The 24,683-nt window shown below is 33.4% G+C and overlaps 1 protein-coding gene across 2 annotated transcripts in view; it reads left to right on the forward strand.

The window, feature by feature from the left end:
- LOC128984481 (cytokine receptor-like) overlaps window positions 1-20,164 on the forward strand; it is a 54,253-nt gene extending 34,089 nt beyond the window's left edge. Inside the window, exons 17-24 of one of the 2 annotated variants that reach the window (XM_054403810.1) lie at window positions 196-228; window positions 1,700-1,849; window positions 7,414-7,504; window positions 10,260-10,329; window positions 13,639-13,749; window positions 14,328-14,519; window positions 15,768-15,953; window positions 18,896-20,164. In XM_054403810.1, coding sequence (XP_054259785.1) covers window positions 196-228; window positions 1,700-1,849; window positions 7,414-7,504; window positions 10,260-10,329; window positions 13,639-13,749; window positions 14,328-14,519; window positions 15,768-15,953; window positions 18,896-19,147 — 1,085 coding nt within the window. In that variant the 3' untranslated portion in view covers window positions 19,148-20,164. The remainder of the gene's footprint in view (window positions 1-195; window positions 229-1,699; window positions 1,850-7,413; window positions 7,505-10,259; window positions 10,330-13,638; window positions 13,750-14,327; window positions 14,520-15,767; window positions 15,954-18,895) is intronic. The other variant, XM_054403816.1, reaches the window with a different exon arrangement.
- Window positions 20,165-24,683: the final 4,519 nt, after the last annotated feature.

Raw genomic sequence — 24,683 nt, forward strand, 5'->3', positions numbered from 1 at the left:
AATTACCCCGAAAGTTGAGTACTCGCCCACCTGTATATTTCTCAAAGAAGTATATCTTAAACAATATAGTGGGTCTTAAATAAAAAGCTCCTAATTATGTAAAATATTTTTGGTTTTAGACAACTTAAAATGAATCACTTTGTGGACAGACGTTAACCTTTTCAGTGGTCACTGTAACCATATGTCTTTTTGCAGGAGAATGCTCTGAACGGATTTTTCGAACCTCAGGTTGGTGGGGGAAACATATAAAACATGAATGCAAAACATACTATGACTATGTTATGCATGAACATGTGTTGTCTAATAGATGTTTTGTGTTGTCCTTGTATAAATAGTAATGTTATGCCTCCAACATAGTAATAGAATCTGGTGAAACTAAGGAAGCTCACTTACTAAGCAGATTACTAATCTGCTTATTACTAACCTTAACCCAACCTTCATAAGGTAAATTCATAAGGTTAATTTCTTAACCTTGGTTTCTCAAGGTTAAGAAAATGATTTGATCTAAATGGCATTGGGGATATTCTCAACTTAATAAACGCAAATAAAAAAGCATGAATTAAACATATGAATATGTTTGATAATGATTGGCTTTAATAGCAATTTCTAGGCAACAAAACTTAGCCATCATTCTGACAAAGAGATAGTTATGGTTAAGTTAAACCAAACGTGTATAATGATTGTATGGAATCAGTGTTTTGATTCAACTTTTTAATTAGTTATCCAATCCAGGGTCTTTGACTAATAACCTAATAATTTATATTATGTTTATTATACATTTAAAAGCAATAAAGTGAGCTCTTAAATGATTTTCAAACTTCGTCATTTTTCCAGCGCATGACTATGTTTTGTCAATAGCTTTTATCCCTTGCATGTCTCAGAATTTTTACCCTACACCATTTTTACACCATGCACTGCAAAAAATTACTAACCGTTATAGTAAGTAGAGAAAATTATGTTTGGAATTTTAAAGTTTTTTTGCTACAGCTATATTTATGACATCTCATTCATGATCAGTTCCTGTTGATTCTCTTATAACATAACCTAACCTAATGCACCATATTACTGACAGAGACAATTATTTTAAAGATGTATATATACTGTACAGTACATACATTTATTTTTCAGTTCACTTTCCATTATTTCTCATTGTAATTCATTCATTTCAAATGTTACATTTTGTAAAAATAGCTCTGTGAAGTTAACCAGGGCTATTTAGGATCCTAACCTCTGATTAAAGAATTCAAATTGTTTTCACTTATCGTCAATGTATCCAATTTGAAAATCGTAAACTTTGAAGGGTCGTGGTTCAAAAAGCTCAAAAGTAAGAAAAACATTTATTTTTCAGTTCACTTTCCATTATTTCTCATTGTAATTCATTCATTTCAAATGTTACCTTTTGTAAAAATGCTCTGTGATAAGTTAACCAGGGTTATTTTGGATCCTAACCTCTGATTAATGAATTCAAATTGTTTTCGCTTATCGTCAATGTATCCAATTTGAAAATCGTAAACTTTGAAGGGTCGTGGTTCAAAAAGTTCAAAAGTAAGAACACATGCCAAGCTAATCATAAGCTTTACAACTGCACAGTTTACTTTCAGTCTTCACATGATAGCTTACTTTCTCACACAATGAACAAAGTGATGTCACTGAAGATCTTTGTTGTGAAAATTAGTTTTAATTTAAAATTATTTTTCAGGAAATCAGTCATTGGTTCCAGTGGAGGACTGCAACTCTGGGGGGCCTCACCACACTTACTCCTTCTCTGTAAGGGCTGTCAACTTTGACGACGACACTGTGTACTACGGTCCTTGGTCAGAACCCGGAGAAGGGAGTTGCTACAGTGCAGGTATGGCTTAGACTAATGACACTTCCTTTTCAGCTGGTGATCATTTTTGGCTACAAAGGTTTTTGAGGAAAATAGTTTTTTCACTGTATAGTTGACGGTCCGAGTTTGTTTTTCAAATGTGTCATTTGGTAGGAAATCAATATATGGTATTATCCAAGGCGGAGGACATTACCTACATTTCTTATAAATTCTTGGTGTCGTGGGCTGTTGGTTGAATAGAAGAAATAGTGGCGGTTGTTTATCTAAAAAAATTATAGGTTTGTCTTAGTGAAGGTCGGTACTACACGTCAAATTTTGGTTCCGCTTTTGAACTTCACGTTCAAAAGTTCATGATTTTGCCGCGATCACGGGAGACGATGATGACGTCTACACGACGACGTTTCCGTGACTGCGGGAGTCAATGATGATGTTTCCGCGGATGACTACGATAACGTTACCGCGATCCCGGGAGACGATGATGACGTCTACTTGGCCACAAGAGATGTTCATGATTTTGCCGCGATCGCAGACGATGATTCCGTGACCACGGGAGTTCGTGATGATGTCTACACGGCTGGAGGAGATGTTTATGATTTTGCAATGATGGCGGGAGACGATGATGACGTCTACACGACCGTGAGTGATGTTTATGATGTTGCTGCAATCGTGGAAGATGATGATGATGTCTACACGGCCGCGGGATATTTTCATGATCTTGCCGCCATCTGTAAAACGATGATGTCTACACGGCAGCTGAAGATGTTCATGATCTTGCCGGGATCGTGAAAAACAGTGATAATGTTTCAGTAATTGAGAAAGATATTTCGGATTTTGCAGTGATCTCAGAATACGACTATTATCATATTACTTTGAGATGATCATATTATTGTTTAAATTAAGACATAAGGTACCAATGTACCTGGAACCGAGAACTGAGAATCAATTTTAGCTAGGAACCGGTACCAGTACCGACCCATCACTAGTTTGTATTAATATTGTTTTCTTTTGCCATAGACATTTGAAGGATGTTCATTTTGTGATGTGTATTGTTTATCCCTCACTTGATTATTGCTGTGCAGCTTGCCTTTTGTTTGCAATTCACGGTTCCCTTGATGGACAATATTTCACACAGCATTCTCAGTTATAATTTGGGTAAATGTGTTCCGTCAACAAAGAAGACCCGAGGCAAACGTAAAAAACCCTAATAGGGTATAAAAGCATGCATGTGTTTAGAAAATAAACACTTCTCGAGTTCACTGCATTATGACCTAATAAAACATCGGACGAATACAAACCTCCCGTTGTTACATACAAACTAGAGCCACTCTCTTCTCTTCAACAAACAGCTTTGCTACTGCATGAATGAAATGCCAAACCGCTTTACTCTGTATAAGTTATACATTCAATAGTATAAATTCGTCAGTTGAAACAAAAATTATGTAATTTTTCCTCTTACAACAGAAAAAATATATATACAAAATTATCGTATTATATAAAATTTGATATGGTCACAGATTTTCTTTTATGGAATCTCGTAGATATCCTGGGGAACCTTTTTATTCTATTATTTTGGAGTTTTGAGTTTGGTAAACGATTTCCCAAAACTGAAATACCAGAAGTAATTTTAATACATCATCCTTGTTGATAGTGTTACTATTCAAACAATAATAAAATAGTGGTTCTCCTCCCTAGTTGAAAATGTATAAGAGATCATCACATAGTTATAAGAAAGTATATGAGCTTTTGTAAGTTTAGGAAAAACACCAACAAAATGCCATCTGAAGGATGTTTCCCCCTCCCATGTAAACCATTTGCATATCCTCACAGTTCATTTGTTTGAAAACTGCATTGTTGTGTTTTATCTATAAATAATAATTGCATTCTCTTTGTCAACCAAAATTTTGTTATATGTTCTGGTAATGTTATTTGTTCTATTTTTACATAAAAACCACTTTCAAATTGCAAAACATTTCAATATTAAACCAAGGGGGCAGAGTCTATGCTTGATATTTTTTTCTTAAATATTGGCTATTCATGAAACAGCATTCCTGGTCAATTGGTGGTGTTATTTCTTGAGTGATTTTATTTTGGTTATTTGTTCAAATATTACCTACTTATTATTTTAGATAGACATAATTTATAAATATTGTTAAAATTTTGTGATATATTTTAGATATTTAATTTGATCTTTTATGTTTGTCATGTAATTTTTAATAGATTTATCACAATGTTTTAGTAACAAATTTTGACTTGAAGATATATTGTTGGTTATGTGTTTTTAATTTGTAATAAAGGTTTTTAACATTAAGGCATGTCATTAAATATTTATGAAGTTTTCCTTTTTCATTTTAGTTGTAGGCTAGTTTAGTTTAATTTGAAATAATGCAATGAAAAGTTAAAGAAAAATACATATAGTGCAGCATCAGAAGGAGCAGCTCATGACTGAGATTCCAGCAAACAGGATCAAACATCGGTTAGCCAACCTATCAGCATACTCTTGGCAAGGACCTCACTTTCATAAGATTCTCTGCTACCAGATTTCAGAGAAGAAGAGAGAAGACCCTATTCTGGAGGCGTCCTTAAGTCAGTCTTGCTTCCACAATCTGTAGAGTGACTCAATACGTCTGCTCACGAAATCGTTGTGCCTTTGAAGTGTTGTGCTATCAGAAACACCTTGGATATCAAAAAGGTGCCTAGGACAACCTCCTGGAATCCAGAGCATTCTCAATCTTGCTTACCTGGTGATGCAGTGCAGATATGCATGATCTTCTCCTGATGTATAAATGATGATTTTTAAGGATTGGTCCAGAGAGCTATACCTTATTTTGTTACCTTAAGTTTCTTCAGATTATTCAGTACAAATGAAGGTGATAGATGATTTTGGATCAGTGTATCAGTGTTACGTCCTTGCCTGGTTATGGCATGTATAAAGTATATGAGTATGAAATAAATGAGTAAAGCTATTTTCTAAAAGCTCAAACACATGATCAAAAACTAAAAACAGCTTGCACAACACTTGTATCAGAATGGCTGGTCTTGTAGATATGTTGGGGATTTGAAAAGGCAGAGTGAATTAACAGCCCATCATTCTTTCTAAATGCTGCGATAAAAATATCATAGTCCATCTAAAGTGTGTAGCAAATCTATATCAAGCTGATCAGTTGTGGATTTTGTGGTTAAACCGTGAAAATGTGGATGGATCAATTCCTGTCCTCGATTACACAAATCTTTCGATAATCATAAAATTTTACGACTTTCGATTGAAAAACGATTCCAAAATCCTGTGATTGCAGGAAAGTCTTGACCACCTTACTGCATTTGTGTTAACATCATGGTAATCTCCTGTGATCATTGTGAATTTTCACTGCAAACAGCAGACGGCTTCCACTATCACTTTGATCACTTTTGACCCGAACCAGAAAAACTTGATAAATATTTTAAAATACTTTAACCTCCCTTTTTTAACCCTTAGGAGACCAACTACCGATTTTTCAGAAGTTTATATTTTGTGCTAAAAAGATTAACTTCCAATGTATCGAAAGTTTAAAAAACTATTATTATATTTTTTTTTAAATCAAGAATAGCATGCAAGAAATGTGAAAGAGGGCTGCTTTTAAAAAAATATAGTATTTTTTCTATAACATTACAGAAATTGTTAAAAGTACCGGTTGGTCTCCAAAGGGTTAAATTTCCGGTTAAACTTTAAATGTACAGATAATATGATAATTATTATGATATTATAATATAATAAAAATCTAGTTGATCTTTAATCACTTAATTTGTTTAATAATTTTGTAATAACTTGCTCAGAAATGTGCACCTGGCGTTGTTGCTGCAGTGTCATTATGCCTGGTCTATTTGTTTTATGTACTGGTCAATTTTGGGTACTGCTTCATTTGACTCTCGCTCTAAGTTTGGGTGCCTCTACTTACTAGTTTTCTATTTTTGTTATGAACCATGATGTTAAACAAAATTGCTACAAGTAACTTGGGTAAACCAGTGTTTATGAATCCATTGTATGTTCATGTAGGCCTACATTTTATGAACTTAAAAAATAAAACCAACAGGATTAAGGAAATCTTTACCTTGGTTAGAATCAAATGTCTGCTGTTCAGCGTGACAACATAGTATTGTCGATCATGACACAGAATAGGATTCTCACTACAGTAGAGTCCCGCAAACTCGGCACTCGATAACCCGGCAGTCTGGATAACTCGGCCATCGAAAATTAGAAAATTAGTGATTTTTTGAGTCCGAGTTAAACATTAACTCAAGCCAGCTCAAGTCAAATCATTCGTAACTCGTACCAAGGATTTTTTGTACTATATCTGATGACTTAATACTGACTTGTAATATAAATATAAATAAAAAAGTTGGTTAAAAAGCTTAAAAATTGTACTGTTCTTATTTTTGACCCTAGTTCCCGATAACCCGGCATTTCACAAACTGGGCACCCTTCCAGTCCACATTACGCCGAGTTTGCGGGACTCTACTGTATTCGCCCTTGCAGTAATTTAAATTTCACCATAGTAGTGTCAATATTTCTTTATTAAAGAGGTTGACAGCCTCTATTAAATCTGCGTTTTCCCAAGCAAGGAGAATAGATTGGATTGCCGGTTTATTGTTATCAAACGAAGCAAGAGGTGAACAGTGCAAGAATGAACTTTACTGATAAATATTTAAGTGGCACCACGTTTTGTATTGCAAAAACTACATCGCTGCCTTGGATTTGTAGTATGGCTCACTACCGACTGAGTCACCCACTTACTTGAAAGAAACATGCCTAAAGAGGGTTTTAAAGCATCTCATCTTATATGCCTAATATGAAATCATATGAAGAACCTGAAGAAAATGTATGAAATACTAACCAAACACTTATGACAAAAATATTTGTAAGATTTAACTAATCCTTACAACATCAACATAGACAATCTCATGAGGCACTGTAATGAGATGGGGGGAAAATATTCCTCTGTAAAATTTTACTTTTCAAAAAATGACAAAACCATCATTTAGGATGAAATACTTTAAAGTGGGTCGATCATTAGGTCTATCTCCGGAAGCTCTTCAGTAAAAAAAAACTAACTAGCAAATTAAATATTAATTAAGCTAATGTAAGCTCATCCTTCCCACTGAATTACTTGTTTCACCATTACTTTATCAACATAAATTAAGATCAATCCGCCCATCTTAACTAAAATAATACAGTATTTTGTCTCAGAATAGTTGTGTTTTTTTCTAGTATCTCATCCCAATTCCTTTTCCTCTCTTTCAGTAAAATATACATTTTACGGGAGGGGGGGGGGGGTTGTCACACTTTTCAATAGAAGGTGTGTTGTAAAAGAATTTAGGAACCTTTTACCTTTACAAACATTCGGTTTTAGTGCTATTACAGTGTTTAATTTCACTGTTGTAGTCAGTAGACTTTACACTGTGATTTTTTATAATGTATATCTATTTATCTCAATTCGCATAACAACCTAGAGTCACTACTTTGCACTGTGTTTAACAGCTTTTACAGTGTTATTTTGCACACTGCTGTAGTCAGTGGTCATTACACTGTGGTTGTATTTGCTATGTTCCAGGGGCCAAAGAGGACTTCTGGATCATTGTATGGGTGGTTGTTTGCCTGGTTTTGGTTTTTGTCATCTTGGCAGTTGCTTTTCTTGGAAAGCGGTGAGTTTATATTACTTTCATTATCTCGTTATATTCATTATCTATATATATAAAACAAAGTCGTGTTAGTTACACCACTTATAACACTTATAATGATTTTTGATTCGTTGGATTCGTCTTTGTCTCGATTAACATATAGGTAGGGGTCTGCGGTGCACCGAAAAAGTCGGTACGGTACGGTACAAGCTTAATTACCGTCATCGGTTCGGTACAGCATTTTACACGGTACAAATTCGGTTCGGTACAGCCTATTATAATAATAAATTACTTTCAGTTTACTATCGTGGCAGTTGGTTCCGAGCACATAAAAGTCTTATCAGATGTTTGTTTACGATCTTCATAATTTATTACTAGCGTGATAAAAAAAAACCCATTAGCAGTCCCAAATCCATTAACATTTTATCACGACAATAATTGTTGTATTGAAGTACTTCCAAGAACTGTTGAGTTTTATCACTTTTATTTCTTTACGACTTTCCCCAATTCTGTTTTATCATAAAAATAATAGTTTTATGATGACTGTTAAATGTTATCTCTAACTTAATCAGTATTTTCGTGAATATTGAATTTGCCGCTGGCCATTGCCTACTGCCATAAAACTGTTTATGGCTACATATTAAACTTGTAACTAATCTACAATCTTATTTTATAAATTAAAATATTTGTTATGGATATTTTATCTTTCTATTGACGACCATGGATATATACAAACTTTTGTCGTGATTTTAATTTCAACATCAAAATACAATATTGCACAATCGTGATATTTTAGGCCATTGACCTTTATTATGCATCCGGTATTGCTGTTTCGGAAGAGAAGCACGTTGATAAATTATAAATTGATATTCCCGTAGTTAAAAAGAATTATTTTATAAACCTATAAAACAAAATCATAAAATCTTACATAAAGATAACAATAACGGAAATTGTAAAAAGGGTATAAAGATAACAACGTCTTTTATTCTTTCTCTTTGTTCTTCTATTTCTTGGGTTTCCCTTCATCACGCATTCAACAAGTTGCCATGGTTACTAATCACCCATGTCGTTATCAGCTTTTGTGACATAGCTCACAGCAGGGGGTAAAACTTGACAATCGGTAAATTTTTACCTATTATTTAATTACCAATGAATGTACTACTTTATTGGTATTTGGTATTGTATTAATAATCGGTCCAAATGGCAGATTTTTGTCAAATTTTACACCAAATTTATTGAAATTTCAAGGTGAATATTAATAAAACAATTATTACCAAATATTTGTATTCATTTAAAAGATTGATTTGTGGTATTGGGTTCCCCACTGAGTGCAGCCGAGCGGCACTAATGAGGGTCTGCTTCAACTATAATTTTGTAAAATGAACTGTGATGTTTCAAAATAAAAAACAATAATTTGGGACCATACTGCTTAACAATAATGGACTGCAATTATTGTTGAACATTCAATCCATTTTTAACAAACTAAGATTATACGATTCAAATACAATTATAAAAATTATCTTGGTATTTTACTTGGGGTAATGAAGTTATGTAGGCTAGTGTAATTCTCGGTTCATCAAGGTTCTACTGAATTATGTTTGGCAGTGAATAAGTGTAGAATGCAATTTATAAATTCAGGGATACACACCTTTTACACAGTTATAAAGTCTAATTGCCCAACATCAAATCTTACTCTGTGATAATCCAAATTTTAGTTTCAGAAAAAAACTTTGCAAGAATTGTATCCATCTTATAACTTAACTAGTTTTGAAGCTGATAAAAAAAAATGGTCTTTGCCATTACTTCATCATAACCTCCAGTTTTTCATTGTCATCTGCTGTGAACAGCTGTCAAAACTACACTGTCTTCTACTGAATGCTTTTATATGTTTTTAAAATTAAAAACAACTAGACATTGTGTTGGTTGGAAATAATTTACCAGTTTTGTGAAATTATCTTGTCAATAAATGTTTCAAACATGTTTATTCATAAAAACTCTTATCCTATTTTTAAACTGCTTTATCATGGTTATTCAAAGTATCTCAGAGTAAAATAGGTAAAGCCTTTATCTCAACTGTGATTTTTCTTGACACAATCCTCATAGTAGTAAAAGGTTTTGTTTTAATAATATGTGGTACAGTAATTGTTGTTAGAAAACCATGAATGTAGGATACTATCCATTTTCATAGTAATGTCTATACTGTATTAAAGTTCAAAATAATGGTTTAGATACAGTTCTGAGAAGAAAACCGCAAAAATACTGGCAGCCGCGTACCGTACCGATTTTGTACCGAGAACCGAGGTACAAAATATTGTACCGTACCGACCTTAAATTTTCTGTACCGCAGACCCCTACATATAGGCATATCAGTTTTAAATTTAACCTTAGGGCTTAGCCCCACTGTGGTGTAAAGTTTGTATGTTAAGCTTATGGAGCTATTGGAAGATTGTAAATAAACAAATAATAATTGAAGTCAGCTTTAAATATTTTAATTTGACAGTTCAAAGAGCAGAGGTTAAGAGAAACAGGTTCTGCTCCCAATATTCTTAAGTTTTATGATTATGAGAATACTGTACAGTAGTTTTATTGGTATATTTTCATGGAAACAGAAGGATCATTACAATGTATAAATGTTTAAAAGTATTCTGAAATATGTGTAAAACAGTTTATACAACTTAAAACACCATGGCTGTTAAGTATATTCATTATGAAAATACCATTTCGTGGTGGATTTAACATATTAAACATAGAAAGTTACTGCATTGTGGCAATGTTTCAGATTATGGAGGTGCTATGAACAAATGAAAGAGGTCGAAGTGAAACTCCCTCCTGGACTTGCACCAGCCATTGTAAGCTATTTACATTTACACTCATTTATATAGTAGTCCTTGCTATATACTGTAGAATAGTGCTGTGTAGTGTAATGCTTAGACTGCTGCTGCCAATGACAAATTTATTTTTCAACCCCGTTTTACAGAACTAAGCTTATTACTTCGGCTATTTTGATAAACTGTGACTAAGGCCTTAAGTTTTAAGGAGACTTATTTCAGTAAAACTGACCTGACCAGTGTCCCAAAGTCAGACATCGCAAAATGGTTTTATGGGTCAAAATAAAGAGAAAATCTGTAGTTTTATTGTAATATTTTTGTCAAAACTGTTTTGTTAATCAGATATCTACCATTGTGTATTTTTTACATAAATAATAGGGGTGTGCGATGCATCGAAAATGCATCGAAATTTCGATTCGATTCGATTCGATGCATCGAATCGCGATTCGATTCAGTGGTGGTCAAAAAACGATTCGATTCACGAGGGAGTCAGTATCCATATACGAAAAACGCCTGCAGAAAGTCAATGCAATACCCGTAATACAGGAGCGCGTTGCTGTTGCGTTTCCTTTACGAAGGCGTTCTTATTTAATACATTCTTTGCATTAAATATAGCTTTAATTGTTTTATATTTTTTTGTTTTGACATTGCAAATGATTAGAGGTTTTGTTTTTTGTCTTGATGTAAGCAGTGTGTGAAATATTTTACTACTGTGAACCTAGCCAAAACAAGGTAGGTTACTCCAAAATCATTTTAAAAATAAGTCTGAAAAATTGTTACTTAATACTTAACTAGTAAGATCAATGTTATAGACTGATACATTTGGTATTTTTGTTAGGTGTCTGTCGGTCCCCGACAATTTTTGTTGGGGCAAAAGAAAAAAAAGAATAATTTATTTCCAAAGAAACACTCTTATATTATTATATCTATTACAGAGGAATTAAAATGTTCAAATGAGAATTAAAAATAAAGTTGGCTCACGACCTTTAAGAATAAAGACACAACAGAGCAATTGCCGCACTGCCACTAGCCAGAGCCAGGTCTAGTCGTCTACTGATAAGAGTAACAAGACAAAAGCCGTGACGCAACACTAACAGTGCAAAGAAAACAGAGTCAAAAGAATAGAAAGACTATTTATCCAGACATATTAGTATAATCATTTATTGTTCATTCAATACCTAATTAAAAATATATTTTAGTATTTTACATAATAAATTATAAACAAAAGAAATATCTGATATAGTGAACAGATCTGTATCTTGGTTAAATAGTGTTAAAAAAATATATTTCTAAGATCCAATACAATATTTACAACTCACAAATTACATTGAATTAATTTCTTTGAAAATAATCTCTAACAGTTTTGTGTTTTTGAATAAAGAAATATATTTCTTTGTCTCTACTTCCTTGTTTCATCACTTGCATTTTGTCAGCAATTGAAGCAACTGGGTAGCAACCGGGTGGTGTAAGAGGGGAGGGGGAGGGTCTATGACCTTGAATTCACACATCGTTGCCCGGGCCTGGCTGGTGAGACTGATTCATTGTTTTTGTTGACATACTACTACCCTTCCTTAAGAGAAAAAGGCCCTGCTGTTCCAAAAACATTGAGGGTAGTTTAAAAACATCGACCTGTGTTGCCAAGGGCACTAGAAGATAGCATTTAACTTTCTTGTCTCTTGATTTAATATTATTTTAATCTTCTATATATTATTTAAGAGTTACTTTTCGGGTACCTAATTAGTTGTGATATTGTTTGGCTTCATTTTATGGATTTTTAATTCTTTTCATTCATTAGCTATCAAAATCAGTTGTTTTAGGATTTTAATCTCTTGCAGTACCGGTAGGTCTATACTACTGTATGACATTATATGCATTTTTTAGTCCTTATTAATTATACCATAAACAATGTTTGTATGTTATTTACTGTTTTTGAGTTTTATAGGAAATTAGTTTACACAATATCTTTTCTTCAATGAGTTCTCCACTTGACATGTTGCTTCTAGCCTATTACTATTTTAGGCCCTATAAAAATAATGCCTATGTAAAGCTGTAGGCCTACTGATGCCAATAATAATTCTTTATTTATGATGATGTAACAAATAATGTAAGTGTGAGGTTATTATACTAAGGAGGTTAGGAGGCAGGGAATGAATGATACATGTTGCATGGTGGAAACATATTATTTTTATTTTCTTCTTGCTTGCAGTCCTGAAGCCGGTCCACAGGCCCTAAACTTGTGATATGTAAATTTATTTCTTAATGGTCTTTTTATATTAAGTTCCATTCAAATTTGTTGTAATTTAGCTACCGGTACCTATTTAGTTATTTAAACAGTTATTAAAATGAGAATGAGTGTCTTGATAAAAAAAATATTTTCTTCTTTCTTGCAGTTGAGCCAATTCCAAGTAAAAATTATGAAATAGGCAAGTAAAGCAGCTCACTGGTATTTCCAGCAGTTATTCTAATACATATGATTGAAAATAAATATTTTTTCACCTAAAATTCATATGTAAGTATGAATAGGCCTAATACCACATCAACAAAAATTTGTATTACACAAATGTGATAAATTTTAATTATTGTTAATCCACTCAATTGACAATTATGAATAGAAAAATACCATATTGCTTCGAATCGAGTTGCATCGAATCGAATCGAAAATCTTTTGAATCGAATCGTTGCTTCGAATCGAAAATTTTTTGCTGCTTCGCACACCCCTAATAAATAATATACTTATCTTCGGATTGTTCGGTTTATGAAACTTAATATGTATGTTAAGATAGGAAAGACCAATTTTAAGAAATAAAATGAACTTGGTCCAATTAAAAATTTCAAAATAATGGTCATTTTAATTTTGTCCATCTCAAAATTTTGTTTGTCCTAGGACACTAGGCCCAAGATTCTTTCTCACATTACTTCAGGCTAGACTTAGGTGTTGTTTTTTTTTTTATTTAAATTAGAAAAAGTGCTGATTTTGTGAAAAATCTGCATTTAAACAGATTTGCTAACCAACTAAGAATCAACCTAAGGTTCTAATCAAGAAGGGGGGCACATTTGAATCAACACTTGAGATCAATTTTTCAGCTTTTTCTATCAAATCTTTTTGAGAGAAATCTCAGATAAAACATTATTTGATCAGCATTTTATCAAAATACAATCATACATGTTACACTAAAATTTTAACAACAAAGTTCAAATTACATTTTTAATTTTTGGCAACATTCTTTAGATATTCAATAGTTTTGCGTATGTCTGGTTTGAAAAAAATTTAAATTAATTTTAATTAGTATATATTTTTACATGTGTGTAAACTTTGAACAAAATTTTCAGGAGAAATCAAGTGACCCAGACTATCACACTCATCTGAGCCTGTATGGCTGGGGACAGAAACCACCCTTAGAGGAGAAACAAGACCTCGGTATTGCTACCCCGGACCAGGAGGTAACACAATTTTGAACTGATTCCATATTTCTGTTTGTTCACATGGCAATAAGTTAAAAGTTAGGGTTGTGTGAATATATTAAATTGTTTTATAGTTACCTCTACGCTTTTGTTATTTTTTATTGTTTTTTTTTTCAAATGGTGTGAAATGTTCAAAAACTTAAAATTAAAAGACAGTGTAGTCTTTATTGTTCATGTGATGGCCACAGTTGCAGTGTGTTTAGCCGACCTGAAAACCAGGAAAACTGGAAATCGTTCCTCAATTTTTATCACCGAGAAAAAATCTGTGAATTGTGTAAGGAACTAGTAAATGACTTGTGTGTTGTATACGTGTTTATCTATTAGGACTCAAGTCAATGGGCAGCAATACAGTTTTGGGTGTCACAGATTTGAACTCGTATTAGTAAACGAGTCTAAAACCAACTTTTCAGGTTAGCTATCCGACTCGATCCTTTTCTAAGCTATCCTCCATCCTCTTAGGCTGCGTCCTCATTTCAATTGGTAATGATAATGATAGTAATTTTAAAATTTCCTAATTCCTAAAGATTTGGTTTGGCAATAAAATGTTGTCTTTGCAGCTGTTGCTGCAGAAGAAGGGTGGAGTGGTGAGCTTGGGTGAGAGGCGAGGGGAGGACCTGAACAGTCTAGGGGAGGGAGACGGAGACAGTTCTGGGTGTAGCTCAGGTCATGAGAGTGTTGCCTCGTCACTCACACATGGCACTCACATCAGCTCAGACTCCGGCACTGAGGCTGACCAGCTGCACAGTCAGGTAAGACAACAAAAATCAATCCCTCTACTGTCAAGATTGCATCTCTAAAATGTAAGTTTACTCAAAAACTAAATAAAAAAAGAAGGGGTCTGCAGGCCAAACTTATCGACATCGGGTCAGGTCAAAAATGTTGGCCCTTGAGTCTCAGTCCATAATCAGATTCCTTTGAAAAGAGTTGATTAATTTATTAAGTTGATTTATTTGCCAGGCCTTTTCCCCGTGAAAAATCTTTCTTCTTAGGCTTTGGCAACTTTGACTCCTTGACCAGACACACTAAGTGTCCAAAATCCTAACAAACAGCACGACTCCCCTACCCCCTACCGCCCTGAGCGATAGGGATTGTTTGGATTCGCTTTAACCTTTCCTCTCCCCTTCATGGGGAAGTTTTCATTCCTTTTCTTTCTTTGTTTTTGTTTGTTTCTTTTTTCATTTCAAAAGCCTGTATGTACCTACCCTTCTTCATATTTCCCTGGCTACTTTCCTAAACATCTTGTTTCCTTGTCTCTCATCAAGTTTTATTTTCTCATCTCTAGACCTTTCCTATCCAAGACTTCTTCCTATTCTCTCCTATTTGCCTCCTGAAATGGACATTCATCAATATGTGACTCGTGGTCTTTTTTTGCGCAGCTGCATACTTCCTCTTCCACCAAGTTGAATCTCCACAAATTTGCCTTGAAATTTTCCATGTCCTGTGACAAACTGTGTTCAGTAATGGCCTATCTCCCAATCTTGTTCCATTCTCCTTCTGATGTTTGGCATATACCTGAACGCTTCCCTTTCTTTCTCATCTGCTCCCAGCACATTTGCCACTCGTCTAATGTCTCCTCTCTTCTTGCACTCTTGCTTTCCATTTTCCAACGTAGTTCTATCCGCGGCCTTGTCTTCCAAAATCCTAGTCCTTTCTTCAATGAGCAGGTTGAGTGGTATGGCTCCGGTCAAAACCCTAATCATATCATGCGATACTGGGTTGTATGATTTTCCTACTTTCAACAAAACTCTTCTTTGCATACTCAAAAGTTTCCTTTTCAATCTTATATTCCTAGGGCGACCAACCCTAGTGCTTGTTGAAATGTTAACCAGTCTGTGTGAACGTGACACCGTGTACCGTACCGATTTTGTACCGAGAACCGAGGTATAAAAATTGTTTATATGTCCATAAAGGGTAAATGTTGATGTTGTTATTGTGAACGATGGCCAACTAACCACAATTTATTGGTTTTCTGAGAGACTTCTAACTTGTGTTAACAGAGAGCAACATCACTGGATGGAGTTTTCCATGACGGCTCCCCTCCCACTTCCTTGCGACAGCGCAACAAGGCTTCATCGTCTACCAGCAGTGAGTCATCCTCCGGTCGATGGGAGAGGGGAGAGCCGTACGTCATGTTAGGGGGAAGCACCTCTTGCCTGGTCAAGTCTTCTCCAAATCTTACTGAGGTATGGCTTACTGATTGTTTTCTTTTTCTGTGGTTTAATAAATGTTTTAAATAATTATGTGTGCAAATATATCAACGGAGCAGTAAAACCTTGAGGTTTCTTCTAGAGACTGTAGATTATTTTCTTCCTTATGTAGCCATTTAGAAGGTTATTATTACTGTTAAAAAATGACAGTCATTACAAAACAAATAACTACAAAATATTTATATTTAACCCATGCTGAGATATTTTTAAATCAATTTATATTTGTCAACAAAATGCATCCTATTTAAAATACTTCAATTTAATTTTTTGTTTTAACTTTAACACACTCAGATTATCTATCTCAAAATTATTTAAGTTGTAAAACAAGTATACATGTTTTTCCTCAACAGGAACTGTAACTCATGGCAGTAAGCAGGGGTATTCTTTTACGCTACATAGATTCTTTTCTTCCTTTTGTAGCTATTTAGACTATTCCTAGTAACAGTAACCATGAGCGTTCTTCTACATTAAATGTATTCTTTTCTTCCCTATGTAGCTACTTAAGTAGTTATAATGAACTGTACCACATGACACTAACCTTGTGTTTTATTTAAGACAGCATAGATAATTGTTTCCGTCTGTAATAATTTATATAATTATGATGAACATAACTGCTGAGCAGTAACCTTTGGTATTTTTCTACTCAGCATCCATTTTTATCTTAACTCTGTCCTTTTAACTCTTGACATTCTTTTTTCATCCATATTTCCCATAAAGAATAACAAATCTAGTCAAAAGAAATAGAAGACCTTGTCTTGTATCTTCTTCATAGTATACTAAAGTTTTCTAGTTTTTTGTGAAGATCAAACTAACTGAAATAGGCCTAATGAAAAGGTATTAGGCTAACTCTGTTTTATTAATTTCAGTAGAGTTGTCTCTAATGCAAACTGTTAACTAGTCGATTGCAGAAATTTTTGATTCTGTTTCTTTGAAACCGATTCTCGATTCCAATTCCATTTATTAAAAATAGTATAGGCCTATAATGCTAAAACATTTTACTAGTGATGTATCGATATCAATATTTATTGATTCTCGATATCAATACAATATTTTTTTTAGTTTTAACAAATTGTCTGGATTGATTGTACTACACCACCCCTGTCTTTATGTACTTCCACAAAGTATTTTGTGGCAATGAGGTGTCTGTTAAAGTAAAGAAAAAGGAATCCAGCAATAAAAAATGCTAACAAGTCAATTTAAATTTAAATCTTTATAAACCCATGAAATAAATATCATATTGAAGGTAAATGAAAAAAGCCTTTTACAAAAAAATTAAAATTTTATTCTAACAAGAGTTGTGCTAGCCTAAGATTTTCAATCATCTCTCTAGGTAGTGGTGACATCATCGTCATCTTCTGTGATGACTTATAAATCCTGAATATGTTCCTCGATCATAGAAACATTATTACTGTCTTTCCGTGGTCATGGCAGTTCAATTCAATTCAAAACTGCTTTATTCATCTCTTGTATATAGAAATACATTGAATAGTGTCAACAGCTGCATGTAATAGTTATTAAATACATTTCTTACATAACAAAAAAAATTCACAAACTTAAATTTTTTTATAATAAGACAAAGGTTAAGCAAAACAAGATTAATACAATTGTAAACAAATAAATACATATTATGTTGAATTTATTTTTCAATAAAAAATTTCAGGCATCCTCCAAATTTCAAGCAAAGATTCAGTCAAAATCCTAAATATCGCTCAGCAGTCTGGGAAAAGTTTTACAAAATGTCTTCTGCGATCATGGTAAAATATTAAATATCTACTATGGTCATGTGGAGATCATTATTGTCTCCCACGGTCCAGAAGACATCATCATAGTTTTCCGCGATCGCAGAAAAATCACAAATATCCCCCATGGTTCGGTGGACATTATCATCGTCTTCCATGATCGCAGAAAAATTCCAATCATCCACCACGGTCAAGTAGACATCATTATCGTCTCCTGCAGTTGTGTAGATATCGTTATTGTCTCCCATAGTCACGGCCAAATCCAGAACACCTCGCGCGGTAATGGTCATATAGAAGACATTATCATCGTCATTGGCAATCACAACTAAATTATGATTATCTCCTGTGACCATCTATCTATACCTGATTATCTTTTCCCTGGTTCATGTTTTCATCATTGTCGTCTCTCCTGATTGCGGCAAAATTCTGATCATTACCAAATGTCGTGTAGATATAATCTTCCGCAGTCACGGCAAAACCCAGAATAACCCCCACGGTAACGAAACATCATCATTGTCTTCTGGGGTCGTGTGTACATTATCGTTGTCTCCCATGATTGCGGCAAAATTATGATCATCCCCTTCACGTCCATTAAGCTACCATCATTATCTTCCGCGGTCACGGAAACGTTATTATTGTCTTATGCGACAATGGCATTAGCCATAGTTTTCTGATTGCATCCCCTACTTCGCAGACAAGTCGGAAATCATTATCGGAATCGACTTTGAGTGGTGAAATTTAGAATCAAATTTTGGAATCAACCCATCCCTTCTGTTAACCATAAGCCTTCTTGTAGAATATTATTACACAGGCATTTTCATATTTCTCAGTAGTAAGTAGTTATTTTCTATGAAAACGACATAAAACAATTTTGTCCTGAAATGTTCAGTTGTCAATGAAAAGTCGAATGCACTAGTAAAACAAAGCCAGCTAGACATACCCCTGTCAGCTGTTGATTGTTGAGGTAGTGAGTTTTACTGTTTGCCTGTAAATAGTTTACTGTAGTTTTACTGTATATATACAAAAAACAAGGTATTTCTTCGAGGTGTACATAATATATGTCTAGATTTTTTAATGTGGTGGTCACAGTTGGCAGCACTGACTGATATTTCTCTTTATTCTACTCTATGATGAAGTCTTGTATTGTGTATCTATATGTAGTGTGTTTGTTGTACACAGGTTGAGGGAGGTGTATCGGGATACTCTATGCTAGGTACAGCATGGCGTCCCACCCCTACAGCCACTGGCTATGTATCTCTGCCCCCAACAGTCACCCCTGCCCACACCTACGTGCCCCACCCTCCACTCAAGGCAGAACCCATCCCCAGCAAGGGGTATGTAATGGCGGGGGAGACCACGGAAACTCCCCAGTACTGTCGACTCGGCCACTCCGACTACATACCTCACAGACAATTAGATGGAGGCCTGTAAATTGTATATACTCCTGTAGTGTACATTATAGTAGGCAGCTTTCACAGCCAAAATATGGTCATTCAGAGCTGTGATACTAAAGTGTGTTTAGTACTTAAACACAGTACACGATAGCCTGCTCATTTGTTTTTTTTTTTACGCTTTCAAAAAGCTATTATGTCATGTCGATAGAGTAGTTTTACTCTTTGACGACACTTTAGCATATCTATTGTGTGAAAATTTTCCTTGTACCTTCGCAATTTCTTCCTTCCATAGCCAAGCTGAAAATAAAATGTGATCAGATTAATTTTAATTCAGATTGATTTCCTTATTTTTTTAAAGAGATTATTACAGAGATTTTATTTATACACGAGATAAATGTTTTGCATGTTCATATGTTTTGTGTTTAGTTGTCAAATGATGTATTTTAACTAAATGATAACAGTAATTTTAACTGGAATTTTAAATCAATTTACTGTTATCTGTAAATAATATTTGTTAGTGTTTGCAATCCATAGTAGTTTAATCATTATCAGATTGTGTACATAAGGAAACATTTAATAATTCCATGGCACTAATAGCGTGTGTGTTTCATGGACTCCCATGAAAGATCAGGGATCATCAGATTATATATATATTGTTATAGCTTATTTTAATTGTTACATTTTAACCCACATTTTATCATTTTTTTAATCAGCATATTCAAGGCTTCCATCCATTTGTTAATATTCCTAAGTTTATCATGTCATTTATAGTTAGTTGTCTATAGGTTATTCAAATTATTAAGATCAATATTGTAAATAAACTTAGTTTAATTTAAGTAGCGTTTAATGTGATTTGTATTTTCATGACATTTTTTATTGTTAGGTATATTTTAGTATGTGATTTCAGTCATGAAAACATTGCACATTACTTTGTTGTAGAAGAAAAATGAGCATCGGCAATTATATATTGTCTGTTGCATATTGTCTATTCATTGTGCTGCAGTTTCCAGTTCAAATCGACAATCAAATAAAGTATTAAAAAATGGAAATGAAACGTTGAACCTTTTTATCTTGGACCTTTAAAATACAGTTTCAACAATTATCCAATTTAAGACATAAAATAAATTTATTCAAAATCTGGACTCAATCCTTTATACAACAAATGACACAGGAAAAGGTAAATTTAACTTCTAACTGTAATATTTAGTAGACCTATCTTTAAATACTCTCTTTAATTTTAATGACTTTTTTACAAATTATCAGGTGGGTAGTAATTTTAAACTAGAATCTGAGGCATAAAATAATTATGCTTAAAATATAACTATAAAGTTTTCCAAAAATGTTCAGGAAGAGAGTTAGTAGTTTTGATACTTTCAATTGTTTGACTACAGCTAATTAAGCCTCTTAAAAGTTATCTGATTTTACTTACTATATTCCAACAAACAGCAATAATTTAATTTGACACCGGTGCTTAAAGTAATCTAGTCTTTCCAATAGAAAAGCACAAAACATCAATAATATTTCAACTACAAATACCCTTTTTTATGATTATTGCATTTAATCAGTTAACTAAGTTTTCTTAAATTGGTAGTGACGTCCAACTTTTTTTGTACTTAAATCTGTATTTGTAAAAGCGAAATCAAAATATATTTTTTAATTTATTGTTACGAAATAAATGTTTACTTTATAACTGCAGGGTTCAGTAGTTTTTAAGCCAATCATTGATCTAAGAAGAAAAGTTTTATTGAAACTCCTTGATGGCAGTGTATTTTAAAATTAGTGTAAATATGATTTTTTTATCTTCAGTAATAAGCAAACATATCTGCTAGGTTAGTATGCATGTAAACCAGATATAATTATAGAGCTTAATTTTACAATGCAAAGACATATGAGTTTCTAAATAGTTGCATAGATTATAAAATAACTAAAATTATTTTTCTTAAAAGGAATATCTTCAAGGTTTATATTTTTAGAAGACAAACTACTGTAGAGATTTTACTGGTGTACCTTTATCATAGAATGTTAAAGACACAGTGTTGATAATGTGATTAAAACGTTTGATTTGTGATATTTTTTATGGAAAGTAACAGCACATTATAAGCTGTCCATGATTATTTTATAACTGAGTTAATCAAGTTACTTTAAGTAATTAAAGAATTAGATAATTTCAACAAATTTGTATGAACAGTATTAAAATACTCATGTCTGGTTATTGAAAATAACTTAGTTTCCACAATGATTACAAAACCTATAAGAAGCGCAATGCCTTTATTAAAAATTTAGTCTGGGAATATTTGAATTTCGGATAAATCCCGTGGCGGCTGCTAAGTAGTCTATCCTGAGTGAGCGCGCGGCCAAATCAGCTGACTGAGTGAGACAACGAATCGGCTTGGAGGGATAGAGTAGCGCGGCCGTGTGAATCTCATTTCCACAGTAAAATTTCCTCTGACTATTCTCCATCAGCATTTCGCTTCCTAAAGGGTTTGTATTCTTTGGTTTCAATCAGAAACCCAAGCTAGAATTGCAAAAATGTCCATAGTATGTTTAAATTCCTGAAATGTTTACTATTATCATTGAGTATACACGTATAAGAGAGGACAGGTAATGCTAATCTCTGTTACCAATTTTGGTGACATAGTTTTGGCCTCAGATGCTCGGGTCGGTAGTGCAGTGCGCCTCTGAGCACCTTCTCATTGAATATTAAAAATGGATTATAAAACAATGGAACTTAAACCAAACAAACAATTTCATCAAGAAAAACGATATTTTACAACCTACAACAAACGCAATATTAATAAACAACTAAACTGCATTACCGACATGCCCGAGGTGGTGTAGTTCGGTTCACTGACACTACTCTGCAACAGCGCTGTTCAGATAATGGTAGCCTCCATTGAGTGTCAACTCTAGTACGTGTATAATCAATGCTATTATTAATGTTTTGAAGTGATGTTAAGTGTTATAAGCTGTCCGATGTGTAGATTTTCATTGTCCTACATGTTATTCGTGTTTTCTTCTCTATCCCCTTTTACAGTTGGTGCTGTACTAAAAATACATTTTTAATTAATTGTGGTTATTATCATCGAAAGACAGAACTTCTTCTGTCTTACTTTTGAGTGAAACACTGCACATCTAAATTAAACTATGATAATGTGTGACATCGCTTACTGTTGCAAAGTCTTAGGGTGGAAATTTGAAAATCTGATTTCTAAAGTTTTTTTTTAATTTACTTTTTAAACTGTTATAAAAGCATTTGTCTTAAATTGTCAAAAATATTTGCTCATAGGCCACTTAGTGTTGCTGTACTTTGCCTTATACTTATAAGTGTTATATCTATCAAAGGCAGTGTGTATAACTCATGCCACTGCTGAGCTTGTTAATAAGTAAAATTAACAGTATGAAGTGTCATATCATAAAAATATTATTTTTATAACTTTATCAAAACTGTTTTAAAATATAGTTTTGAAACTACACAGTTGTATATAAAGAAGGCTCAAGGATGATAGGACGCATTATTCATAAGTTAGCTATAGAAAATCACGATTTGTTGGTGTACTTTTAAAGATTAACTTCATCTTACTTGGTGATTCACTTAAGAGTTAATACTAAAAATTTGTAATTTATTCAAAGAGATATCCTAGATCATGGTATTTTGTTCTTAACTGTATGAATTTTAATGATTCTTTTGTTAGAGAATTGTTAGAGAAGAGTTTATCTCATCCCTAATGGGAAAGGAGAATACAACACACGTTTCTATAGCAAGCGACTCAGTTATAGATTTTGTCATTTAGGATGGTGAGTAGGATGCACATAAGAACCCTTCCCCCACCAACGTTGCTTTTGGTATTTTGTAAAATCGTCTCAATAATTAATTGCCATAAGATCAATTTAATACCAGTAGCGTCTAGTGTCTCCTCAGAGAAGGCTCCCACCCTAACCCCTCCGTACACGCCATCCTAGTTGACATGATCTATACTTGTAGATAATCTCAGTCATTCAATCACACTGTACCTTAAAAGTGCCATAATGTTTAAATACTATTAAAATACAAATTGATATTTTTTACCTACACTGAGGAATTGTCCATTTACTCTGTACTGGCAACGAAAGGTTTAAACTACTTGTGACCTATCTTGGACACTTTCATCATCCCTCCATAATGCTGTGCAACTCAATTCTGAAGCCCATAAAAAAAACGCACAACAATAAACAAGACCCCTCCCCAAATGAATTACTATAAAATGCCTCTTATTATATCACTTGTTGGTTGGTAAACAATTGTTAGGAACATAGACTTCAAGTCAAAGATTAGTGGAAATTTAAATGACAAATAGCGTTCAGACATTTTATAAACCAAAGGTGCCTTAATTGTAAATTTTAAAATTATTTAATTACCTCAATATTAAACAAACATTATAATGAGTTACAAAATGAATAGCAATAGCAATAAAATGGTAGTACACATTTTAATAACTTTTAATAAGTATACAGTCAACCATAATGGACCTGCCCAAATTTGTTTGACATAGACTAATAAGTTTACAATTACTACAAAGTATTGTTTTAAAGAAAGCTATCTCCATTTTCAACAATAAACATAGAGTTATTTATTTCTAATTTTGTTCAGCCTTGCACTAATAAAAGATTGTAGATTGAAAATATATTTTAAGAAAACATAACCAATTTCAAACAATTGAATTCACAATGGTAATCCAAATTCTAAGTTGGCTATGAATGTCAGTTGTAGTAACATAGTTTAAACCATTCAAAAAATGTTTGTTCACAAACATTTTTATTTAGAGTTTAATTATAATGCTTATCATCCAGTTTGTTTAATGCCTAACATTCTAATGTCCTCTTAAGTTGAAAAATTTAGACTATTGATTTTAATTCTAAACCAAAATGAAATACAGTAATGAGAATTGAAGAATTTTTTAAAGACCAGTATAGCCAAACACCAACATAAATAATTTTTGTTTTTGAATACATTTTGAGTTGATGTTTGGTGATTAATATGTTTAAGTCATTCATTTCAGTTGTTTTAAAATCCGTTTTTAGCCCCTGAGCTGTGATAGTAATTAAAAATAGGTATTTACCTTCGTCTACAGTTCAAACTGTTGTAACTTGAGTTACGTTCGTTTCGGCATTATAATGCCATCGTCAGACGTGGAACATTCAGCTGAAGAAGCGCTGTCATAGTCAAAATCAAAACACAAACAAAATTTTACAATTAACGAAAATACAACAAATAACAGGCCTGTAGCACACACGGTACCGGTTAACATTGCCGCGCTCTGTCACGATCTGCTGACAGAGTCGGCATCCAGTTCAGATCGCAGCAGTATCAACCGGTACCGTTTGTGCGACAGGCCTGTTATTCGTTGTATTTTCGTTAATTGTAAAATTTTGTTTGTGTTTTGATTTTGACTATGACAGCGCTTCTTCAGCTGAATGTTCCACGTCTGACGATGGCATTATAATGCCAAAACGGCTGTAACTCAAGTTAGAACTGAGCTGTAGAAGAAGGTAAATACCTTTTGTTAATCATTTTGGTTTACTTCAAAACTCTTTAA

Source organism: Macrosteles quadrilineatus, unplaced genomic scaffold (genome assembly GCF_028750875.1).
Source record: "Macrosteles quadrilineatus isolate MER2022 unplaced genomic scaffold, UCM_ALF_1.0 Scaffold_1__1_contigs__length_201487025, whole genome shotgun sequence".
Taxonomy (NCBI): Eukaryota; Metazoa; Arthropoda; class Insecta; order Hemiptera; family Cicadellidae; genus Macrosteles; species Macrosteles quadrilineatus.